The following is a 23035-nucleotide window of genomic DNA, read 5'->3' on the forward strand; positions in this document are numbered from 1 at the left end:
TGTGGCAAATGCAAAAATGACAATAGCCAGTGTTTGCTTTGTCCGTTCTGTGCTACTGTAAAAATATGCTGTTGAAACATCGTTGATCTCCGTACATGAGGATTTGTTCCCTACGTAGATAGCACAACAGCTCGTTTCGAGGTAATGAAAACGCAGTGATTCTTATTTTCAGATGATTATACACTTAGAAAACATACTTAATATATATTATATTTCTTTTCTTCCAATATATCCCAATAAATTCTACATACCGAACCTTTAACTGGTGCAGTGCCCATTCAAAACGTGCCTGAACTGAAGGATTGTTTGGTTAGTGCTGCTTGAAGCTTTCTGAAGAACCGCTCATGCAAACAACCTGACACTCGATACTGCGCTTCTTTGGGTACTGAGCAAAACACCTACCATGAGGTAGTTGCATCACACACCCAAGTTGCAGCTACTTGCGGTCAGAAACACTGGTGAAATACACTCACAGGAAAAAACACCAGGGGCAAACTATACCATTAGACAAGGTAGGAAACTGCCCGGGGCCCCCACTAAAAGGGCTCCAAACAGCTACAGATTTATTAGACGATGTTTATGTTACTATTCTAACTCACTGTAAACCAGCAGTAACTTATAGGAGGTCAGAAACATGGGTGAAACACGCTTACTGGAAGTATCAGTTTCCAAATAGGCATTTTAGTCGCTTGCTTTTACACAAACACAAGTTACAAAGTAGAGCATGGATTTAATTAGCAGAGATATTGTGCCGGCAGTAATTATTAGCATTGTAGGTTAGTATGACAAACCTACACAGTTTGAGTTGCAGTGGCAGAGTGGTGCTGTTCCTGTAGGCTATCTGCCCGTGCTCGTTGACTCCAGGGAAGTGAAGAAGAGTTTGGTTGTAATATTAGTATATCCAGCATCCAGCAGTAAAAGTGAAGTGCAGTTAATGAGCTCTGAAGCACCGCCCCCTCTGTTTGCTTGTTTATTCAAAGTCTTTTAATATTGAACGTGTCCAACGTGTGCCAAATTCCACACTGCACGTCTTTGGGTCCCCAGCAATACACCTGCCAAGTGTGGGTTCTTGAGATATAGGAAGGACAGAGTCCTTTCTTTATATTTCAGTATAATGCAGTGGCAAACAGAAAATTCTTGAGCCCTTATTTAATAGACGTGAGAACCACAGTAGAAGTTTAATAGTAAACATACAGACCTCTAACCATTCAGCACAAACATTATCTTTTCATCAAGCACCGTTTAAGGGCCAGTAATCAACTCATTAAAGCCAAATCAGGCCACCGGTTAAAGAATCCATGGTGGATTTCTCTCTTTCCAGTTCATTGTAGCCCCATTTATTGGTCATTATTATTGTGACTGTTAGAAATAATGTTGCATAAGCTCTGAGTTCAGATAATATGCATATCATTCCCCCCTCTCCCTCCTCTTTATCTCCTGCCACCCGTAATCACAGAGGGCCACTGCTGTTTTGTTGGCAGCGATAGCCTAGTTGCCCCTGTATATTGTCTGCAGCTTCCAGCGGATTATAGACCTCTCTGGCACCATGAAAGTGTCAGTATTTGCTGATGTGTAGTGCAATTTGTTTGTGTGTATGCGTGTGAATGCAAGCACATTTTAAGAGCCCAGATTATCCCGATAACACTTTAAATATCAGACAGACAGCGAGTAGAAGGTGCCCTTTCAAATGCTGCTCTCATTGCCTCTGCGGAGGTCTCAGTCGGTCCTTATGCAGAGACAGAGAGAGGAAAGGAAGGGAGGGGAGGGACATAAGTCAGCAAAGTGAATTTTGCTTTTCCCCCCTCTTTTGGATTGTGGTGCATGTAATTGGGCTTACAGAAGATATAACAGAATAACAAATGAATTATTAGGAATACTAAATCTCCATTTCTTCCCATTATGTTGGTTTCCGTTATGTCTCACTATTATCACCCAACATCGTGTTAGAAATTTAGCATTTTTAATTTGCATGCCAATTAGCGTATATTGAAAAAAAGCAACCAAGTGCGTTTTGTTGGCCAATAGTGGTCCCGTGTGTGTGTATTAGGCCTTTTTAGTAATTAGTCTGTTAGCCTAGTTAGAGGGCTGACCTCCACTGTTTAGGAGGAACGTCTGGGAATTACCATACACGCAAATATAGAAAGCAGTTAATGAACACAACACAAACACATGCTTCTTAACTGTTGAAGGCCTTTTAGAACAAATTAAGGTGAATGAATAAAACTCAACATTTCCTTGAGACTTGTATGATATTGAAGTTATGACTTAATTGATAACTAATCACTTCCATTTCCATTCATTTTATTCTATAGAATTGAGTTCCACCTCAGCTGTGATTCATCATGCAGATTCAGACAGCTGAAAAACACCGCCGTATTACCTGTCCTGATTTACTGTTAAACACAAAACTGTTCCCAAGTGTCTGCAATCACTAAAGAGAATTGGTGCAAATTGCTTCATCTCAAATGTAGAGAACGTGTACGGACAGTATTTTGGCATAACAGGCTTATTCTCACAGCTTTCTCAACATCAAGCTGATTCTTGAAGGTTTCCTTGTAAACTGTGTGCAAAATTGTTGTCTGTCATGCTGTTGCCTCGAGTCAAAACAAATTTTATTGAATGTCAAACAGGGTCACAGAAAGAGCGAGATATGAGAAGTAATAAAGATACTAGAATGATCCGTTTTTCATATTTTTTTTTATTTCACTTTCAGAAACAATCTGTCATCTCAACAGGCCAGAATTCATTTGCTATTTGTTCTGATAGCAATAACACATTTTTATGCCTCTGAGCCGGTGACCTTCATGACTGGAGGCGTGATGTTTTCGAGTACACTATGAGGATATTTCTTCAAATTTGGCACAAACGTCCACATGGACTCAGTGATGATATGATTAAAATTTGGTGGTCAAAGGTCAAGGTCACTGTGTCCTTGTTTGTCTTATTCTAGTAAATGCAACACCTCAAGAGTGCCTTGAGGGAATTTCCTCAAATTTGGCACAAGCTTCCACATAGATTCAATAATGAACTGATTATTTGGTGGTCAAAGGTCAGGTTCACTGTGACCTAACAAAGCATGTTTTTTGGCCATAACTCAAGAAATCATATGCTAATTATGACAAAATTTCACTCAAATATCTAATAGAATAAAATGATGAAATTATGACCTTTTATATCCAAAAGGTCAAAAGTCAGCTTCACTGTGACATGATTATGTTCTGCAAAAACACTTTTCTAACCATTATTCAGTTTGGTCAGATACTGAATTGGTGACACAAATCTTGAGTGTCCATCTTGAAACTATGCTGATTATATAGATCTTCTGTGCTCCTGGGTTGAAGATGTAATGATGCAGCAACATCCATGTTTAAAGCACCGTTAACTGTCATGGCAACATATGAGTCCATACAGACATGGATGTAATCTGTAACTGTAAATGGACTGGTTTGCGGAGGCATGCAACCATGAAGCAATAAGTCTAGTTTAAGAATGATCCCCCAATAACAGTAAGTCATCTTCAGTTTCTTGTGTTGACTTCTTTTATAGCCTCACATGGACAGCCAAGTTCAAAGGTCATGTTGCGGTCACCCGTACATGCACGTTTTGAATAACAGAACTGCTTGCTGGATCTGTGCTGTGGTTTCGAATAACATCTTACACACACACGCACACACACACACACACACACACACACACACACACACACACACTCCAAATTCCCAGTGGTGGCAAACGCTATTAAGGCAGCCTGAGCCTGTCGATAGCAGAAGGCCACCTGCTGTTTCTGGGGCCTGGGACCCAGACTCTCAGAGAGAGTGTGATAGATGGAACAAGGGTGAAATACAGAAAGAGGAAACACATGATAGAAAGAGAGAAGAGGAGGTGGGTTGCCACAACAGGAGGCTGAGAACAGAGTTAGTCGATACAGCTCCTCTCCTGCTGCTCTTAGCCTTGAAACCCTCTTCCTCAGATTGGTGATGCCAGGCCCTGGGGTTGACCAGGAGTAAGCCAGACCTCCACGGGATCCTTTCGAGTATGAGAGTCCAGGATAGGATGATGAGAGTCAGACTGATGTTGGAGGAGAGAGGGACAGAGAAAGATTAAGTAGGAATGAGTATGTAGTCAATAAAATTATACTTCCTCCCACAAATTAGTATTTGTTTTTCAGTTATTCACCTTATGATACATGGAATTTGTGAAGAAAACTTTGTTTTTCTCACATGCCTCCAGGGTGAATGAAGAATCCGTGCAGTATAATTCAAGTCTTATTTATCCAGCTAGTGCTTCCCAAACAGACAACCATTTCCCATGGGGAACTGAACTAAAAGCAAAACTTATCCTTGCATTCTTCAAAGCCAGACTTCATTGACAAAAACAGCAATTTTACCTTGCTGAGCACAGGAGCTGTTGGTCTACTTCTGCCTTGATCTGTTAGTTTGTGTTATTGTGTGACTGGTGAATCCAAACTAACCATTTAAAACACCAAAGCCACACAATAACACAAACAAACTACCATTCAAGGCAGCAGTAGACCAGCAGCTTCTGTGTTCACTGAGGTAAAATTACCTTTATTGTCAATGGAGTCTGGCTAGGAAGAGAGCATAGATAAGTTTCAGTTTTAGTTCAGGTTCCCATTGGAAACGGATGTTTTTCTGTTGTTTAAAGGGACCCCTGTGACTTGGAGTCATTAAGCATCTTCTACAGTGTTGGAGTCTTCGTTCACAAATTCAGCTTAAGACAGTATTAGTCATTTATATTCAAATGGTCATTTTGGGGGTGAAGTATTCCTTTAGAAAAAATTACAGATGCACTGTGCGTTTCTTGTTTGCTGATAGATGGTTTTGTATGTTTTCATACTTCAGTCAGGAACACTTTAGTCAAAGAAAACTTCATTTCCATTTGCAGTATTATATTTGGCGGTATGGCTCTCTGCCTTTCCTCGGGCCTACGCTGAAAGCCTCTTTCACACGCCTGTGTGGAAAGCCATAAGACAGAGAGAACACACCTCCCTGCCCTTCCACATGCAAACTAGGAAAGCCTGAGGCAGAGAGAGCAGCAGCAAAGACCCCCCGGGAAAAGAACAGAGCAGCATCAATGGCAAACAGAAATGGCATTGATAGTCAGACACAGTATGAAAAGGAGGAGCTGGGGTGGAGGCAGGTTGCAAAGTGGCTTGCAGAGGAAGCAGCAACAGTAGGCAGGCCAGAGCACTTTAAACAGGGCGCCCTGAATGAGATTCGCAAAGTGGTTGCATGGAAAGGAGTCATGTGATCTATCAGCTGACTCTCATCAATCAGCCGCTCCATCAGTTGATTGGGCTGTTTGAGATCAGCTGTTCTAGCTGGGATGTAGGCTGAGCTTGACATCGTGTCCTGCCTGAACTAACACTATGCTACATTTCTTATAATTCCTACTACATACAAAGGCTGCAGGTAAAGGCTCTGCTAGAGGTGAAGTTGAACTACACGTTCACGGTATAGGGATTACAGGGACCATCTCGAGACCATAATAACTGAGATCGATCTGCTGGAGTTGCTCATATTTCTGATCCCAGCAGGTGATGTTGAAAACAACTTGAACAAAGTTGAGACAAGGCTCTGCAATCTTCTCCTTTTCATTAACAGTAAACAAATGCAAACCTTGTCCTCACTGCAATCATCGCTCTATCGAAAGTGAATTAAAGAAAGTAAACATGATTACTTTGGCTATATAAGATTTCCCGCCTCAGTAATTTTTCCTTTATCAGAAAACCAATTTAGTGATGAGCTTTTTTCAGTGCTAACTTTAGTATCTTCACTTTCTATCAAGAAATAAAAAGAATGTAAACATGATTACTTTAAGGAATGAAAGACAGAGTTTGATAATGTATCACACAGCAATCTAGTGTTATGTTAGTGTTAGATTAAGAACTATAAATACCGGTAAATTAAACTGTGGCCACTGGGACCACTTGAACACCTTGACAGAGAGGTTTAGACCCAGCTTCAGGCATGGGCATCACGCTGAGAGTCACACTGCACCCTGCTTGTCTGTGTCACATTATTCGCTCATTAGAGAAGAAAGCTAGCCTAACACAGATGCACATACCCATGCAGTATCCCTCTGTACTGTATATAATGGTCTCCACATTCCAGTATTTTTCTCATCCCTCATTTAATTTCTCTTCCATTCTTGCAACCTCTTTTCTCTTCCCTTCCTCCATCCTGTGATTGTGTCCTCTTTGTTAGATTTGTTTTTCTTTTAGGATTATAGATTTTTGCTCCTACAACCCCTATTCATTTCTAAGGGGATTTGTAAAGCCAATGAGGATTCAGTCTTTTGTGTTCCTTGTTCCTCTTTCTTCATCTCCTCTCTCTCCATCTTTATTCCATTTCTAGCCCTCTCTTACTACCCTTTGTCATTTCTACCCTATACCATCCCCCATCCTCCATTTCTTTCACCATTCCTTACTAGCGGAGTAATCTGTCATCCATACTCTCTCATTAATCCAGTGATTGGCTGTCCTCTAATTGGATCCCTATCTCTGTATCTCCCTCACTCATACACACACGAGTCATCTTATTAGTGGGTTAAATAGATGTTCTGGTATAAAGAGGACAGTCAGATTATAGAATGGGCTCTGATTATGGATGTTAGGGTTGGTGTTTGAGTGACAGGGGCAGGTCAATCCCACTGTTAATATGAGCTGCTGCTGTTCTTCACTACCATGTTACTGTATCGTGTTAACACTGGTTCATCTGTCAGCCACAACGAGGACATCTGGGCAGAATGAATGAGGTGGTTTGGGTGGAGGCTGGGGGATCATTTCAGCGTTCGTTCAGTATGGAAATTAAAAGTACAAATCACACACTAACAAAGCATTCGTTTTTAATAGGAGCTATAAACCTTTTTCAGAAGGGAAAAAAACTCCCCTGAAGTGATGAATAGCAATTGAAGTCAACAGTGGAATTGGACGTTAGCACAAAGGTTATTGCATGAGGTGGAGAATGATCGGCTAATAGTACCGTGTACCGTGCACATGGGTGTCCTTGTCCATCCTAAGCTTTCCATTACAAAATATAAAAAGACCTATCTTAATTGATTAAAGATAAACAACGCATTAGCTTTCTGATTGTATCACTATTGGTAAACCATAATTAAGATGCCACAATAATACTTAGCGGTGCGGTCACAGAGGGGCAAAATTAACACTCCCCTTCATGAGGTGCGAATAAAACTTTTGCTACCTGTGGCAAAGCAAATTAGCATCGTCGCATCACATGGTGTTCAACATTGTGGAGGAAACACTGATTTTTGCTGTGTCTAATCAGCCGATATCATGTGGTATTGGCCATGAAAAATATAAACTACCCCGCATGACAGATTATACCTGGCTGGCCATGTTCGGATCTTTTTAAATTTTAGCCCTCCGAAAAGGCTCGACAGGCAGCACACAAAGTTATAACTCGTGTTTTTCTTTTTGTCTTCTTTATTTCGATAACAAAATGACCACAGGTCATAAACCTGAAACAAACAGAAACAGATGCAAAATGTTACATGTAATGTCTAATGTAAAACTGTGATTACTGAACAGCTGTTTCCACTTTTTACAATAAATAGAACATGATTCTTTAAGCTGGTTATATTTCTTCCATCAGCTATCATTCTAAACAAGAATGTTGCCATACATATAACATGAATCTACCTACATATTATTTACATACGTAACAATGTCAAACACAACACAGAAGACCCAAAGCAACCACATTGACTACATCTCCCAGAAAGCCCAGCGCTCTAGGAGCATGCGCGAAGCAGTCTCTAGACGGCAGCGCGGACACATCGAGACACGGCCCGTGTTTACTTACTGCACGTGCCGCCTACAAGTTACAAAAGCCACGAAACACAACACAGTGCTCTGCAACAGACCACGGAGTCAGAGTCGCTGTTCACCACGCCATCGTCCACATTAGCTCACCGAGTGTTCAACCACCGGCATGTCTCGGCCAACATCGACCACTGAGAATGCTCCCGGGAGTTAGCCGAGTGCTAGCCGAGAGTGCTGCGCTACACTCACGGTGGAGGCTGAACACTTATCACGCTTATAAACCACAAATTATAAGTTACCTAAAGCACGTCGAGATAGCGTGGTGAACGTCAACACACAACCATTTATGTATAATTCAACCATCGTTAGCAGGCTGTTTGCAGCTAGCAGTTGTTACTCTACTTACCAACGGGCTGTGTGCTCCTGCCGAAGGTCTGAATACAATGAGCCGTCACTGTGAAAACAAGAATACTTACGTACGCACTGACGATTAACCCCTTGAAGGGTCTCAGGCATACAACACAACAAAATGAATGTTTTAACCAAACAATTTAAATGGCAGGTATCTCTGTTAAAGGAAGAGAGTGGCTGCAGCAGCTCAATAAATTATTTACATTTCTTATCAGTAAACATAAACTTAGTCCCAATAATTTTACCAAGTGACCAAAAGTCTTGACAGGCCATGAGTTGAAATGTAAAATCACTGTACCTATGATTTCGTCTGTTACTTAAAGGGACAGTTAACCCCAGAATAAAAAACACATATGTTTCCTTTTACATCACATATTATTTATCAGTTTTGTTTGTCTATGTGTGAGTTGCCAAATGTCGGCGATATCAGTCGTAGAGATGTCTGCCTTCATTCAAATATAATGGAACTAGATGGCACTTGGATTGTGGTGATCAAAGCATCGTAAATAAAGCATGCATCTATTCATGGACATGTGGCTTGTGCTTGTGAGAGCATGAGATTTAAATATTAATGGTGTCCTCCTCAGATGATCTGTAATGTTAGCTAGTTCACTGATGCTACGTGAGCTAGCAGTAGATGCATGTTTCCTTCTGCGTGGCAGGTATAATTAGGTAGAAACAAAATAGTTCCTACATGAAATAGCTACCAAAAAGGTCTGTATATTATCTTAATAACCAGGTCATGATTTATGGTAAGAGACATTGCTGAGACATTATATTTTAGAGAAGGCAGATGTCTTCATGGCCAATATCTCCAGCACTTGGTAACTCCTACCAAAACAATCTAGACTGATAAGTAGCACTACAGATAAGAGACAAAAAAATACCTATTTTTGGTTGATTTAACTCTTTGGAGAGAAGTAGACAAAAATCTCAAAATGAACCAGATGCGTAGGTATCTAGTAACATTAATCCTACATATTAACCAGAATTGGTTTTCACTTATTGTTTTTCACTGACACACAACAGTGAATAAGCACTACTAACTGTATAAAGTACATGTTGGAATCTACAGTGATACACTTTTGACACAACAGTTCATGCTGTCAAGTGGCACCTAAGCAACTCCTGTTTGGATCCGATCATGAGAAAGTAATTTGAGTGCTTATCATTTTGATGGGAGAGTACATTACTCAGCAGATTATAGTGTTGTGACTTGACATGGGCTCCAGGGCATTTGGGAGCAGTTCAAGCTGTTTTTGTTACATCTAAGTCATTCAATCCATCCTCCAATGTTCCCATAGTCATACCATTGCCCTCCAGCAACCTAGCAAGCACATGAACTCATCCTGCCAGCAAATGTTCAGTCAGTCACTAGTTGGATTTTATCAAGTATGTTCCTACATGGTTTTCTTGCTTAAGTACTTTTTTTTCTCCATATACCAGGGTTTTTACATTCAGCTTATAAACTGTTGCTCGAAAGTGCTGCCACTGCCACACTCATGGTGCTCAATTATTTATATTCAGCGTAGCAAATGCAGATCTGTACGTGTGAATTATTGAAAATGTGTACTATAGTGGGGTGAGATCGTTCAAAGTCAAACGTTTTTTTTTTTCTCTTCCAGTTTTGAACCCCCTGAGGGAAATCCGACAAGCTAATTTGTGGAAGTATCGCGTCTTCGCATCTTATCAAAGACGTTTAATACCAGCATTCTTTAATTTCTATCAGCGGGGAAACTTTTTAAACCACATCCCTTACAGTGTAGCTTCCTCACCCCTCTAGTGTGTGGTTCCGAGTTATGAAGGTGTTTAGATGTGCATATTATGTTGTGTCCCAGTTTAGCTGCAGGCTGCTGTGGTCTAACAAGGCAAGTGAACAGAGCTGATGTGTTGCAGCCATCGCTGCCTGACACACTTCTGAAAAATGTCAACGAAGTGGGGCAGACAAGGTTGGAGAGAACTCTCGGCTCACTCAAAGTCCCTTCTGAAGTTTTACCTTTGTTTTCTCTCTGTTTCTCTCCTGCTGTTTCTCAGTATATTTTTTCGCCACAGCAGATAGTTTTGAATCGAAAAGCCCCATTATATTTTATAGCAGACAGACACTTTATAAAATTTGTCATTTATGTGAGTCATCATCAGCCTCTTCTGTCAATATCTTGGCTGCTGGAAACAGTACAAACTGTGCACCGTGTCTGCGTAATACAGACCTTATTTTTACCCAGGCTATGCCCCAGGTCATGATGAGGCAGCCTGTGCAAAATTAGTCAGTGTGTTTGTGTGTGGCTACACTTACAGCACCTGCCATGGGGCGAAATGGCATTACAGACTAAATGCAAATCCTGTTTGTGCAGTGATGGGTCAAACTAGACTCCACACCTTAAATGCACCTTGACATCTAACATGTTTTCAGCATGGTTCCAGCACTGATGACTGACAGCTTAATGGGACAACATTAGCATGATGAGGGAAAGTTCTGTTGTTTGAATTTATTGTTGCTTAGCTTAGCATGCCTTAGCTTTTTGTTGCTTATTTGGAAGACATACCAAAGATGATAAATGGTAGAAATATGTCAGAGCACGCCTCATGCAGGAGATTCTAATCTGTAAACTGTTATTAGTAAACCGCCTTAAGCTTGTTAAACTGCCTTTTTTGTGTACGGGGGGGCCTTACCTTCTTTGGAACGGAAAGATAAGTGAAAATGATCGATTGTATCCGAGTCGCTTGTCATGCGCTGACAATCCTGACAGCGCAATGGATGGCTTTCTCATTTGACCTCCGAGAACCACGAATGAAAACAATATTGCACTTGCAGCCACCGGCCCGCTCTGTTAACTGAGTTTATGATATGATACCGTTGGTTGGTGGTTGACGGATTGAGTGGTGCGTCAGCTGTGACGAGGCAGTGGGTCGCTGATGTGTCCCTCGCTTCATTTGACTCCCACGTCAATCTGTCCTCCATCCAGCTGGAGAGGGGGGAGAGGTGGGGACATGAGAGGACAAGATGGATAGAAGTAGGCACCAGTAAATGAATGAAGGAATAAATGACAGGATGAATGGATAGGGGGTGATAGATAAAGAACAGAATAAGAGACAGACCAGGAATTGAGAGGTGAAGTTGAGAAGAAACAGATTGTTGTTTTACCACTTGTAATAAACAAACACTGGTATTGCCCTGGATAGAGGGACTGTATATACTCTGTGTTATCCAGGGGCACTGAAAGAGCTTCTACTGTACACATGTTTGCACGTTGGTAGAAATATTGAGGTCAGGAATCATAACTCTTATTTATTGTTATGTATATGATAGGGATTCATCGGCTGAACATTGGTATTGGCCGATATTCGGGGAATTATATACACCAAAAAGACTTTTGAAGCAGTTTTTGTTTTTTAAAAAGATGTTTTTCATGTGAAAGGTTATGTAAAGGTTGTTTCATAAATGTATATGTTTGAATTTATGTTCGGACACTGTGATTAAGGGCCGTGTGACTTTAAAACAGTTAAATTATTATCTTATAATGGAAATTTCTTTGTTTATCAGGCACAAAATGGGGGTATAAATTACAACAGAAACAAAATAGATAACATCATACAAAAAACATAGGTGTTGGTATCGGCCAAACTGTTATTTTAACATCTGTATTGTGTTTCACAATCAGTACATTCCTAGTATATGAGCAATGATTTCATTTTTAAGGTTAAATGATTTCCACAGATTTGCTTGCAGTCATCTGCATTATGTGATGATATTTAATTGGAGTCAACTACTGTCACAAGCAGCAATTTATCTTTGACACATGCACACAGCATTGATTACTTAGTGTGTTATTAAAACTGACCAAATAACACAACATAACAGTCATTTAGCCAAATTATTTTTTATTAATTTCTGCTTCCCAACCAATAGTACTGATGCACTGCCAGCATTGTGCCAAACTAATGAACAAACTCACACCAGGGAAGGAGAAAAAGACGCAGCTGGCCTCAGGGAAGAGGAGAAAAGATAAGAGAAGTTCAGTGTGCCCTACAGGCTGTAAGGCAGGATTGGGCTATCACTTTAATTTCCCTCTCTGTTCATTTGGAGTGCTGGAGTTTGGCTGCAGGTGGAATCCCTGTTTAATTACAAGTGGAGGGGGCAGGAAAAGAGTAGGATAAAGAGGGGGAGAGGAATAGGGATGAGGCAGAAGAATTAGTTAATAATAAAATTCTCTCCAGATTTATTAAATGATCACTTTCCATCTGCAGGTCGACTCGAAGGCCGCTGGCATTATGTAAGGAGGAGGGGAGACAGAGAGAAGAAGGAGGGAGGAAAGAAAAACAAAGTGGAGCTTTATCATCTCCTCAGTGTAATGATGAAGATCTTTAAGTGTGAAACCTGAATAGACTTAAAGCGAAGACGACTACACCTCTCTGCCTTTGACACCCCTCTTCCACAGATACAGTAGACACACTTAGTGTATATATGCCATATATATAATTTGATGCCATAGTGCCACCACAGTAAATGATCGAGTACGTCTTCATCTCTCTCCCCACACATTAAGGCATCAAGTACTTCTGTGATCTTGGCCTTTTTTTTTTTTTTTTAACAGCGTGATTATATTCAGCAGCTTCCATCTCCCCTATTGTGAAAGGAGGGAGAGTGCAGGGTATAATGGCTGTCATTTGCTCACCTGAAACAGGAGGGAATTATAAATACCATGCACCCCGTCCTTTGTATTTATCCCTGCTGATATGATAGCCCAGCCATAGTGAAGAGACAGTGAGCCGTAATGGTCGCCTCTCTGGCAAAGCACATGAAGAAGATTGCATGAAATGAATGTAATATCGAGATGAGAGAGACAAGGGGTGCATTGGGTCGTTTAGCCACCAAATCCCTCAATTTTTTCTGATAAAAGAGGGGACAAAAGTGTTGCCTGCTTGAGTGTGTGTGTGCAGCAGATAGAGAACGGAGGCTTTGGAGAGATGATGAATGTATGATCTTACACACCTCAGAGCGTCTGAGTGACAGAGAAAGACAGACAGACAGAGGGAGAATGAATGATATCAGGATCCGCGCTCTGGAACAGAGGGTTCACATTGGCACCCATCCCTTCTGCTGGCATCTGAATGTGGTGTGTGTTTGTCTTTGTGCGTGTGTGTGTGTGTTTTATCTGTTGAGAAAACCATTTCCCCAGATGCAGGCATCTGAGGCCTCGATAGGCATCAGGAGGTCCCTTCCGTTCTACAAAGTCTAAATCCGTGTGTGTTTTTGTATACGTGTGTACATGTGGGTGGTGTGTGTATCGGCATATCTGCCACCGATGAAGTGTTAAATTATAAAGCGTTGAGATATGGTAGCATTGTTTGCGACAGTTCTGTGTGGGTGCTTAGCTTTTATGGCAGATCACGAAGTGACAAACCACTCGATGCGGTGACATAGTTACGTAGATTACATAAACACACACACACACACACACACGTACACAGGGAGATTGCGGTTTCATACACTCTCATGATAAGGCTTTGGTAGCTGAAATCCCTCCATAGGCTAACACAATGGCCTTTCTCTTCAGTGACTACCAGGTTATTTAGCTGGCAGTGGGCTGAGGCAGTGGTGGATCTCAGGATGAGGAGCACGCTTGGTGGAGAGTGACAGGAAGGGGGAGAATCTATCATGTGAGATGTAACGAGGATCAGTGTTGAGTTTGATGCACACACTTGCACTGCTATCTCTCTGATTCCATCTCAGACTCATTCCCTTTATCTGCCTAATGCAAATACGCCTCTACACAGTAGGGAGGGCAAAACATACCAGCCGATTTTTTTCTTCTCCCCCCCAAAGCACACACACACGCTTAACACACAAGGACTCACTTGTATTGTTTTTAATCTGTACTAGCATGCTGGATTCCTCTTGACTTTGACAAGGAGACACGCCCCCTCTGAATTCATTCAGCTGTGTGTGAATCTGTGTCAGTGTGTGTGTGCGCACATGTCTGCCTGCTATTTATAGTACGTGTAGAGATACACAGAAGTGACATAAATGTAGAGAGCAAGAGAGAATGATGTATGTTTTTCAGAGTATCTCCATCGCGCCAGTGTGTCAGTGTCTGACTTCAGTGACAGTATGTGCGCTGCCTTTGCATCTGTGCGCACACGTGCTGAAATATGACTTCCACTGTGAGTGTGCGCAAAATCGTGGCATTGACTTGGTGTGTTTTTGTTTGAGAGCGACAGAGAGAGAGGCTGTCAGGCAGGATGTGCTGTGTGATAGCCTGTGTGTCCAACAGAGAGAAGCGCCGCCAGTGCCAGGCTGCGCTGTAGAGATTCCACTACGCATAGGCGTTTCTGATCTCTTGTTACATTCAGTCATGCCCTACATTGGATGGTTTAATTATGGTCCTTTTCATCCCCTGAAATATGGAATTTAGTCAGTAAAATGTGCTGCAGAGACATGTATAATTGCATCACTTATATCCGGAGGTATAAAGAGAGACCAGTATCCAAAGAATTTGATCCTCAGCACCTATCGGAGGCGTTGCACTGAAGCTGTGAGGTGATTTAAAAATTACCTAGATTACTGCTGCATCCCAAATTACATACTTTCTCTGTAAAGTACATACTGCACCTGCCCTTACAAAGATGAACTGTTGCATGGAATAGGCATACTAATTCATTATAACATTGTACCTTGAACTTTGACCCTCTTGCGCATATATCCTTGCAGTCGAAATTGCCATGTATTAATGTATTAATCATGCACGCAAGTCACAAAAAATATGTAGTACTTAACACTTGAATGCACTGTCATCCGTCATTGTTGCATCAGTCAGCTGTCACTGAGCTGTCATCTGTCTGCAGCTCAGTTGATGTGACGCATCATCTGCTGTGCAAAGTATTTTGGGTCTGAATAGACAGGAAAGCTTGCAGTAGGACATCCTGCTATTATTGGCTTACTGCATTTAACATACTCTGTTTTGGGAAATACTAAATCTCTTCTGGCATACGAAAATATATGGTAAATTGGAACCAAGTTGTAGCCTCAGGGGCTGAAAAATGAAGCCAACATGGAAGTGCCAATAACTGCATTTTTTTTTTTTTTTTTTTTTTTTTTGAATGGCCACTTGAGGCTGGCTCCTGAAGCCACTCAGTCCCCATAGACCCCCGTGTTAAAATGCCTAACTTTACAGCAGAAGTAAACAGAAATAAACATGGGGGATTTGTTTTTTTTTAAACTATTACTAGTTCACATTTATTAAGGCTTAAAGTTTGGCATAATTAAGGGCGTTTCCACTTTGAGTTATGGGCCATTTGCTGATAGTGTCCTTGGCTTCTTAGTCAGATACACCTCTTGCTTCTTCACAGCTCCAGCCTGTTGCCTAAATATGGTCACATCTGGCTCCAAAAAAAACAAGATGGCGACGGCCAAGGTTTTAAAACAGGAGCCTACAAACCAATGGGTGGCATCAGGGTGGTTACGTCCATTATTTTTTCAGTCTAGGATTGGAACGTGCTGTAAATTAGTGCCGTAGTGTCTTTCGGCAAGGAGCTAGATTTACGTCTTCCCCAAGTTGCAAGCTGCACAGGTGTTGATTGCAAGTTCTTACCTCTCAACTCTCTAAAGTACTGTATGGATACATCTTGTCTTCTTTATACTACAAGTACTATCATTTGCAGGGCTACATGAGAAGCAGCTGGATAGATGTGTGATAATCAGCTTGTAAATGCTTGTCATTCATCTGATTTTCTAGTAAGTAGAACAATGGCCAGTGGCAGTTTAACTGTACAGCACAGAGTGATGGCACAACCATCTGGTGTCTTTCTAATTCAGTTGGATTTTAAAGTCCTGATTCAAAGAGAGCACCTTTTTTTCAACCATCATGAGGAAACATTTGTTCTACATACCTTGAATGTTGCAGAGAAAGGCAAAATATTTAATTACCTTCATCTAAAACTTGTACTTCAAGACTGAAATTCCTGTTAGTTTGCAGCCACACACACACAAACAAACAAACACGCAGCTTTACCCCCATAATAACCCAATATCAGTCCCACACTGATGATGTCGTCTCTCCTTCCCAGCTGTCATCGTGAGCGGCGTGAGTGACAGCGGTCATCCACCAATGACGGCTCATTAATCAAAAGTGCCAGCAACACCTATTATTGCGCCATGCTGTTACCATGGTGACAGGAGGAGGGGACGGCTGAGATCTACCTCAGCTTTGCCCCTTGCGCTCGGTCACTCAAGGCCCATGCCAATCAGTGCCAGTCAATGCCAGTTTGAATTGGCAGGGCTATATATCATAATAGATGGACTGCTCTCCCAAGTGGCCAAGTTGCACATATGGAGCAACTGGGGAGAGATGGCAGCTGTCAAACAGTTACAGTTTTATGAAAATTAGTGCTTATACACAATACTTTATATTCTGACTTTACATATTAGTTAGTTTTTTTTTTGTTTGTTTTTTTTTGCAGTGGATGCAGATGGTTCTGGATGGTTAGATTTTGTGTTACTGTTCTTACAAAATAGATAAATATTTCTCTCATCACAGCTGCAGTGAAGTCAGATAGACAGAATTTATAGCTATCTGATACATTAATGGTAATAATGTAGTTTTATTCAGGATGCACACAATAATGCAGCAACAAGTTGAGTTTTTAGATAGGGTGCAGCTATACTGTTCACCTTTCAGCTAGACACACTGTGACCATACAGTATCTGATTGCAGTTCATGTGTTCCTTTTGTTTAGGGCCTTATTTATGTCTTTTTAGTTTACCTTTATTTAACCAGATAAGTCAGTTGAGAACCAATTCTCATGTACAGTGATGACCAGGCCAAGAGGCAGTGACAGGACGCAAGTTGATACAAGACATTTAAACATAGATACAGCTAGTGCAATAAAACATTATTAGTATAACTAGGGATGAGAACAATCAATCAGTGGTCCACTAATTGGTCGTTATGAATCTGATTGAATATGTGAAATGTAATCGATCAAATAAAGATCTGATTCTGAAATATAAGCAATGCATAGTCTCCTATTACGTTCTAGCTATCAGTTACTTTCTTTACTTTCTTCTTCCTGGGTGGGAAATAAGGCTTCGACGACTGTACGCCATTCATCTAGGTGTTGTGCTACTTTCTGTGCCTCTCCCCATGTAAGCTTCATTTCTTTCAGCTCCCCTTAAACTGTTCTCCGCCAGGTGTTCTTTGGCCACCCAGGATTACGTTTTCCAGGGGGTGTCCATCGTTATGCTACTTTCGGTATCCTCTCCTTGTCCAGGACGTGGCCTAGCCATCTGAGTCGCCAGTGTTTTATTTCAAGGACCACATCTCTGCATCCTGTCCTGGACTTCCAGATTGGCTGAAGTCTTGCGAATGCAATGCCCCTCTAGCTATCAGTAGACTGGTGTATTTTGAAAGCATGTTTCAGGCATTAGCAAACAAAAGGTGCAATATAACTGTTTTATGACACAGCGGCCATCTTGGGGTTTGGTGGAGGAGCATGGCAGTGGCATTAGAAAAAGAAGCCAGCAAAACAAAGCATTTTTCAATTATATTTAATGTGTTTAAATGTCAACATGTGATATATATATATTTCATAATCTATGCGGTCATGTCAGAGAATATGCAATATGGTGCTGTGAGCATTGATTAAGGAAAAATCGTATTTGGTATTGTTTGGTGTAGGCAAAGTTTCTGTTTTTTTCAAATTATGACCAATAAATTAATTGATCGTTAATGTTACCAATGATCTATGAAGAAGTGCTTACAATTTGCAACCCTACTTTGTACTGTGTTCCATAGAAGCAAATTAAAAAACAGGTGCAGTGATCAGAAACTGTTGCTTGTAATCAGTTATTAAAGAACAGTAACTGAATGAAGGTGTGGAGCATCTTTTGCAACACATTTCAACTGCAGTGAGTGAGGGCCAAGAAAAGGGCGGACTTCAGAAATGACCATTCTAACATATATGCTACAACATAAATTGTGGTTACTGTTGGAGATATAGTAAGCTGAGTTATGGAGGTGTTTCGCCAGTGATAGTTTTATAAATGAACTGATTTCAGTGGATCTTTCGCCTTGTATAGAGTGAAGGCCATCTGACAAGAGAATACAGGTTACAGTGATGAGTGTTGAAGGGGGCACTGGTTACAAAGCGAATGGCAGTGTGGCTGTCTGAAGTACTCTGCTACATTTCTAGCCGATTAGATGCAGCACTTGTAAGGAAGCACAAAAATGGACCATTATCCAACGATTCCCTGTACACTTTATTTTCACTCTCTTTTTGAGGTTTTGTGTTAGCTCTAAGCCATTACTGGCGTACATGGAATATGAAATTCATTATGCTTGTCTAACCTGAGGAGGGTTTTGTAAGTTGGAAAGTAATTGAAAATAGTATTTTGATGCCCCTAATCCATTCATTTATTATCAGAGATTCAACCTTTCTCTCTGTGCCTCTCTCTTAGGAAAACACACACACACACACACTGAAGCAAGCATGTAGATATATTCTGATCACATTCAAATTCCTCCCATGACATACTTAAAAACTGCAGCTCTTAGATTCCTTAAAACATCACATTCCTCCTCTATTTCACATTGTTTGTCATGAGTATTTTTTAAATCTTCAATACAAAAGTGTAAACTGAGGGATTCTTCACTATATTTAATGCTTGTTGTTTGTTTCTCTGCAGCTGTCAAGAGTGCCAGTGGAGGCCTGTGGTCAGTACTCAACCTGCAGCGATTGTCTCGGGTCAGGAGATCCCCACTGTGGCTGGTGTGTCCTGCACAACATGTAAGTACTACTGGAGCTGTCATGCACACACCTATACAAACTGGGGTTGTCAACGTTTATCTGTTAATTTGTTAACTGCTGAGAATATTTTCGACTGGTAGGGCATGTTGGTCTATAGATTGATTCTGCTGCTTATCAGTTTACTGCAGTGCGCACCAACTAGATCTGGTGGGGGACAAACAGCAGGCTAGCCTTGATAGGATGCAGAAACACAGTGCCCACTCTCCTGTCTCCTCTGGTTAGCTAGCTTTAGCTGCTTTGCACTGCACACCGGCTAGTTCGGGTGGGAGTTTGCTAGATGTGCTGCTCATTCAGCAATTACTGCTAGCAACATTGTACCGACCCAACAGCCTTGTTGTGGAAACATTGTGCCCAAACTCCGGTCACTCCGAGTAAGCGGCGCAGTTTTGGGCCTCAAACCCCCTCTTTAGCATCCTTTTTAGCTCTAGCCATTAGCAGCGTCAGCACGGCTAGTGGTGCTAACAAAGCTAACGATTCTAAAGAGAGTTTTGAAGCTTAAAATGAAGCCGCTTACTCACCGGAGCAACCTGAGGGGAGACCAGAGGATGGACAAAATGTTTCCACAGCAACTTTACTCCACCACCAGGAGGTTGTTACCGGCAGTATTCACAAATGAACAGCGCCACTAACTAGCTCCCACCTGACCTGGGTGGTGTGCAGTGCTGAGTGGCCAAGAAAGTTGCCTCATGTAAACACAGGTAAGTGGCTGTCTGTTGGCAAGGCCAACGGGAAATAAAAATAAAGCCAACAAAAAAATCAAATAAAAGGCAAGACATTTACATCACCAAACATTACAATTTTACCACCTCTGAATAGATAGCGCTTTGAAATGCAACGCTGAAGCTTACTAAGTCAATGGGGCGCCAGACCAAAAGGAAAAGCCTCTTAAAAATGAACCAGCTAGTCACTGGTTGATGGTGATGGCAGGCTCTTGAAAGCAACATTAACCAAAACTGACATCCCTAACTCAAACACACACGCACATCTGTGTTTCTCGTTGTCCCTTTCATTTTTCGGGCACAAAAGCAATATTTCCTCACTCCCCCATTCATTCACGCATACTAACCAGACTGTTTGGGGGGTGCTGTGTTTGGGTTGTTAGCCTCCCCTACCTCCATGACGCCTGGGCCCATGCCCAGCACTCTATCCCTTGCAGCACTTGAGCATTCAGGGACTCCTCTAGCCAACCCAGGCCAAGTCTCAGATTGCTTTCCTGGTGCTCGGCCTTGTGCCAGCGGCCCCCTTAGATCCATTACCAAACCTACCCACTGGCATTGTTTACCAGCCCTGAAACCAGAGCCTGGTGAGAGCACAGACACTGGTGGGCACTGCCAGGGCTCTAATGGGCACCACTCCAAACTTCAAGAGTTGACACGAGGAGAGTGATAGCTTCTGTTATTGTAACTGAGCTGGAAACTGTTGAATGAGATCTGCTTTTTTATTCTTTACCTTAAAGCTTGTCTGTCATTCTCTTTCACACACACATAGATACAGAGAAATTCACACACACCCCAGCTGCTGTCAAATCCGTGTCCCTCAAGATTGGAGTGGGAGATAGTTCTTGCTGGGGGCAGGGAGATTTCCCACTCCACTGTAAATTGAAAATTGGTTTCTTGTGTTGGTGCTAGCCCTTGGGTAGAGTGTGTGTATGTATGTGTGTGTGAGTGAGGCTAAGTACATTTAGCACCTTCATCCCTGCTGGCACTGAAAAGACATGGCCAGGGCAGAGAAGTGGTGTGAGTGTGACAGGAATATACACACTGAAAGGACGGGAGGTGGACAGGGGAGGAGAGTGACAAATAGATTGAGAAAATAAGAGATGAATGTGGAGATGACAAAGTGAGAGAGGTAAAGAATGGACTAGTAAATTCTGGGAAAAAATAACAATATCAGGATGGCTATCCTGGATACAAACTTCAAGGAGAGACGAGCTGTGAAAGAGGGGCGAAATGGGATAAAAAGAGTAAGTTTGTGTGCAGCAGAGTGAAGGAAGGAGAAATGGAGGATGAATGTGTTTGAGGTCTCCAGGGAAGAAAGTGCATTAGCAGACAGAGGACACACTCTGATGGGTTATGGGTCACCAACCAGAGGTGAGAGGCAAAGTCGCTCACACACTCATGCATGAATGTGCTATGCATCAGTCCAGATTTTCACGTTTATCACCATTTCTTGTATTGAACTTCCTCTCTAAACACTCCATACTTAAGCAAACATTAATCAGCTATGGGGGGTATTCAAGCAGATCATTTAATTTAAAAGTAATTTGTCACAAGATAAAGGAGCAGGATCAATGTAAACAACAAATTAAGGGCTACCAGTGAGCAGCCACCATGCAGAAATTTACCACTTTGAATGTGCCTGCAATTTAAATCAAATCTTAAGTGTATGCCACTGTATGTGAACATGGTCCGCATGTTTGTTTCCGTATGTGTGTAACAATCCATTAACACCCTGGACATCCTCCCAGTCAGAGCAAATGGGTGGCCACAGATTGGCCTGTCACACTTAGCCTGATAGAATCGGCTCACCTCGGCTCACCCCTCTCTACTCGCATACACACAAGGGCAAGCCACGCACACACCTTTTTTGCTGGAGAATTAGTGTCAAGTCGCCAAAACGAGAATAGTGCCCAGCGAGACAGAGGGAGAGCGAGAGGGAGAAAATAACCAAAATGCCACTTTAGTCGATCTCAGGTGTCTAGGTGTTTGACCATCACAAGGGCAGAAAGGGAGATTACAGCTGTGTTTGTGGGTGTGTGTGGGCAACACACACACACATCCTGTCAATTGGACACACGGTTTTGCCTCCTTTTCAGCCATGCAGAACACAGACACACAAACACACATAAAATGCAGTGTGATTGATCGACCACAGGTTTACCTTTTCCAAAGTTCCTCCTCCTCATCGCCCCCCCCCCAGCTTGTGAATACTTAACAGGGTCTTGGTGTAACTGAAGCCCCCCTGAGCGCTACCTTTGCCACAGGGCAGGCAGCACTTTAAACTCCTGCTATAATCACTACCAGCGCTTTGCCATTCTCTCTTATATTAACCTCTGTTAGTTAAATATTTTGGTAAGACATTTTACATTGACATTACGCTATGTCGTAGGGCTGCACAAGGTATTGCTAAGTTTTTTTATTGTGACATCAGTTTAGTCCATGAGCACATTGGGAAAGACTGTGATGTTGCACTCAGGAGTTAGTTGAAAGAGAGTATTGGTAAAAAACTGCACTTTGAAATGTAGCTATGATTCTTTATTTCATTCTGAAAGCAGCAGAAAAGCAGGACTAAGTACACTTAAATATTTATTGCATATTTTCCTCATATTGTGCCACCCTATTTAACCAAACATAGGCTTTACTTTGAATTCACTACGGTCTCAAAACTCACAAACTCTTTTTTGCAGTTGCCCAAATCTGAAGCTTTTTGTTCTGATGAAGCAAATATTGTTGACATGTTGTTTACAACCCTGATTCCAAAAAAGTTAGGATGCTATGTAAAAAGTAAATCAACTTATATTCAGTTGAATACAGTAAAAAAAAATCAAGATATTTAATGTTCAAACTGATAAACTGTTGTTTTATTTTGTAAATATGCACTCATTTCTGATTGTTTTGCCTGCAGCATTTTCCAAAAACATTGGGACAGGAGCATGTTTACCACCATGTTACATCAGCTTTTCTTTGAACAGCTCTCAGTTACACATTTAGGAACAGAGTGCACTAAATGTTAGAGTTTTAAAAGTGAAATTCCTTTCTCAAGATTGACAACCGGCCCCCCCAAACTCAGTCTGTGTAGAGGGATTAGCCAAACTCCTATCTGAACACTGTGAGAGATTAATTTCTATATACAGGAAGCATCGTAAAGCTGACATTGCAAACAAATACTAATTTGATTAAACACTGATTCACAGGTGAAATTCAGTGGGAGTAGCCGTGGAAAATCTTGGCTCAGCCTCGAAGACAGTGCAGGGCTTGACGCTAACTTTTTTCCCAAGGAGCACATGTGCTCCTA

The 23035-nt window shown here is 41.6% G+C and overlaps 1 protein-coding gene across 1 annotated transcript in view; it reads left to right on the forward strand.

The window, feature by feature from the left end:
• Positions 1–23035, forward strand: part of plxna4 (plexin A4) — a 322421-nt gene that overhangs the window by 177693 nt on the left and 121693 nt on the right. Inside the window, exon 5 of the mRNA XM_078165425.1 lies at positions 18900–19000. Coding sequence (XP_078021551.1) covers positions 18900–19000 — 101 coding nt within the window. The remainder of the gene's footprint in view (positions 1–18899; positions 19001–23035) is intronic.

The sequence above is a fragment of the Epinephelus lanceolatus genome, chromosome 23 (assembly GCF_041903045.1).
Source record: "Epinephelus lanceolatus isolate andai-2023 chromosome 23, ASM4190304v1, whole genome shotgun sequence".
In the NCBI taxonomy this organism is placed as follows: domain Eukaryota; kingdom Metazoa; phylum Chordata; class Actinopteri; order Perciformes; family Serranidae; genus Epinephelus; species Epinephelus lanceolatus.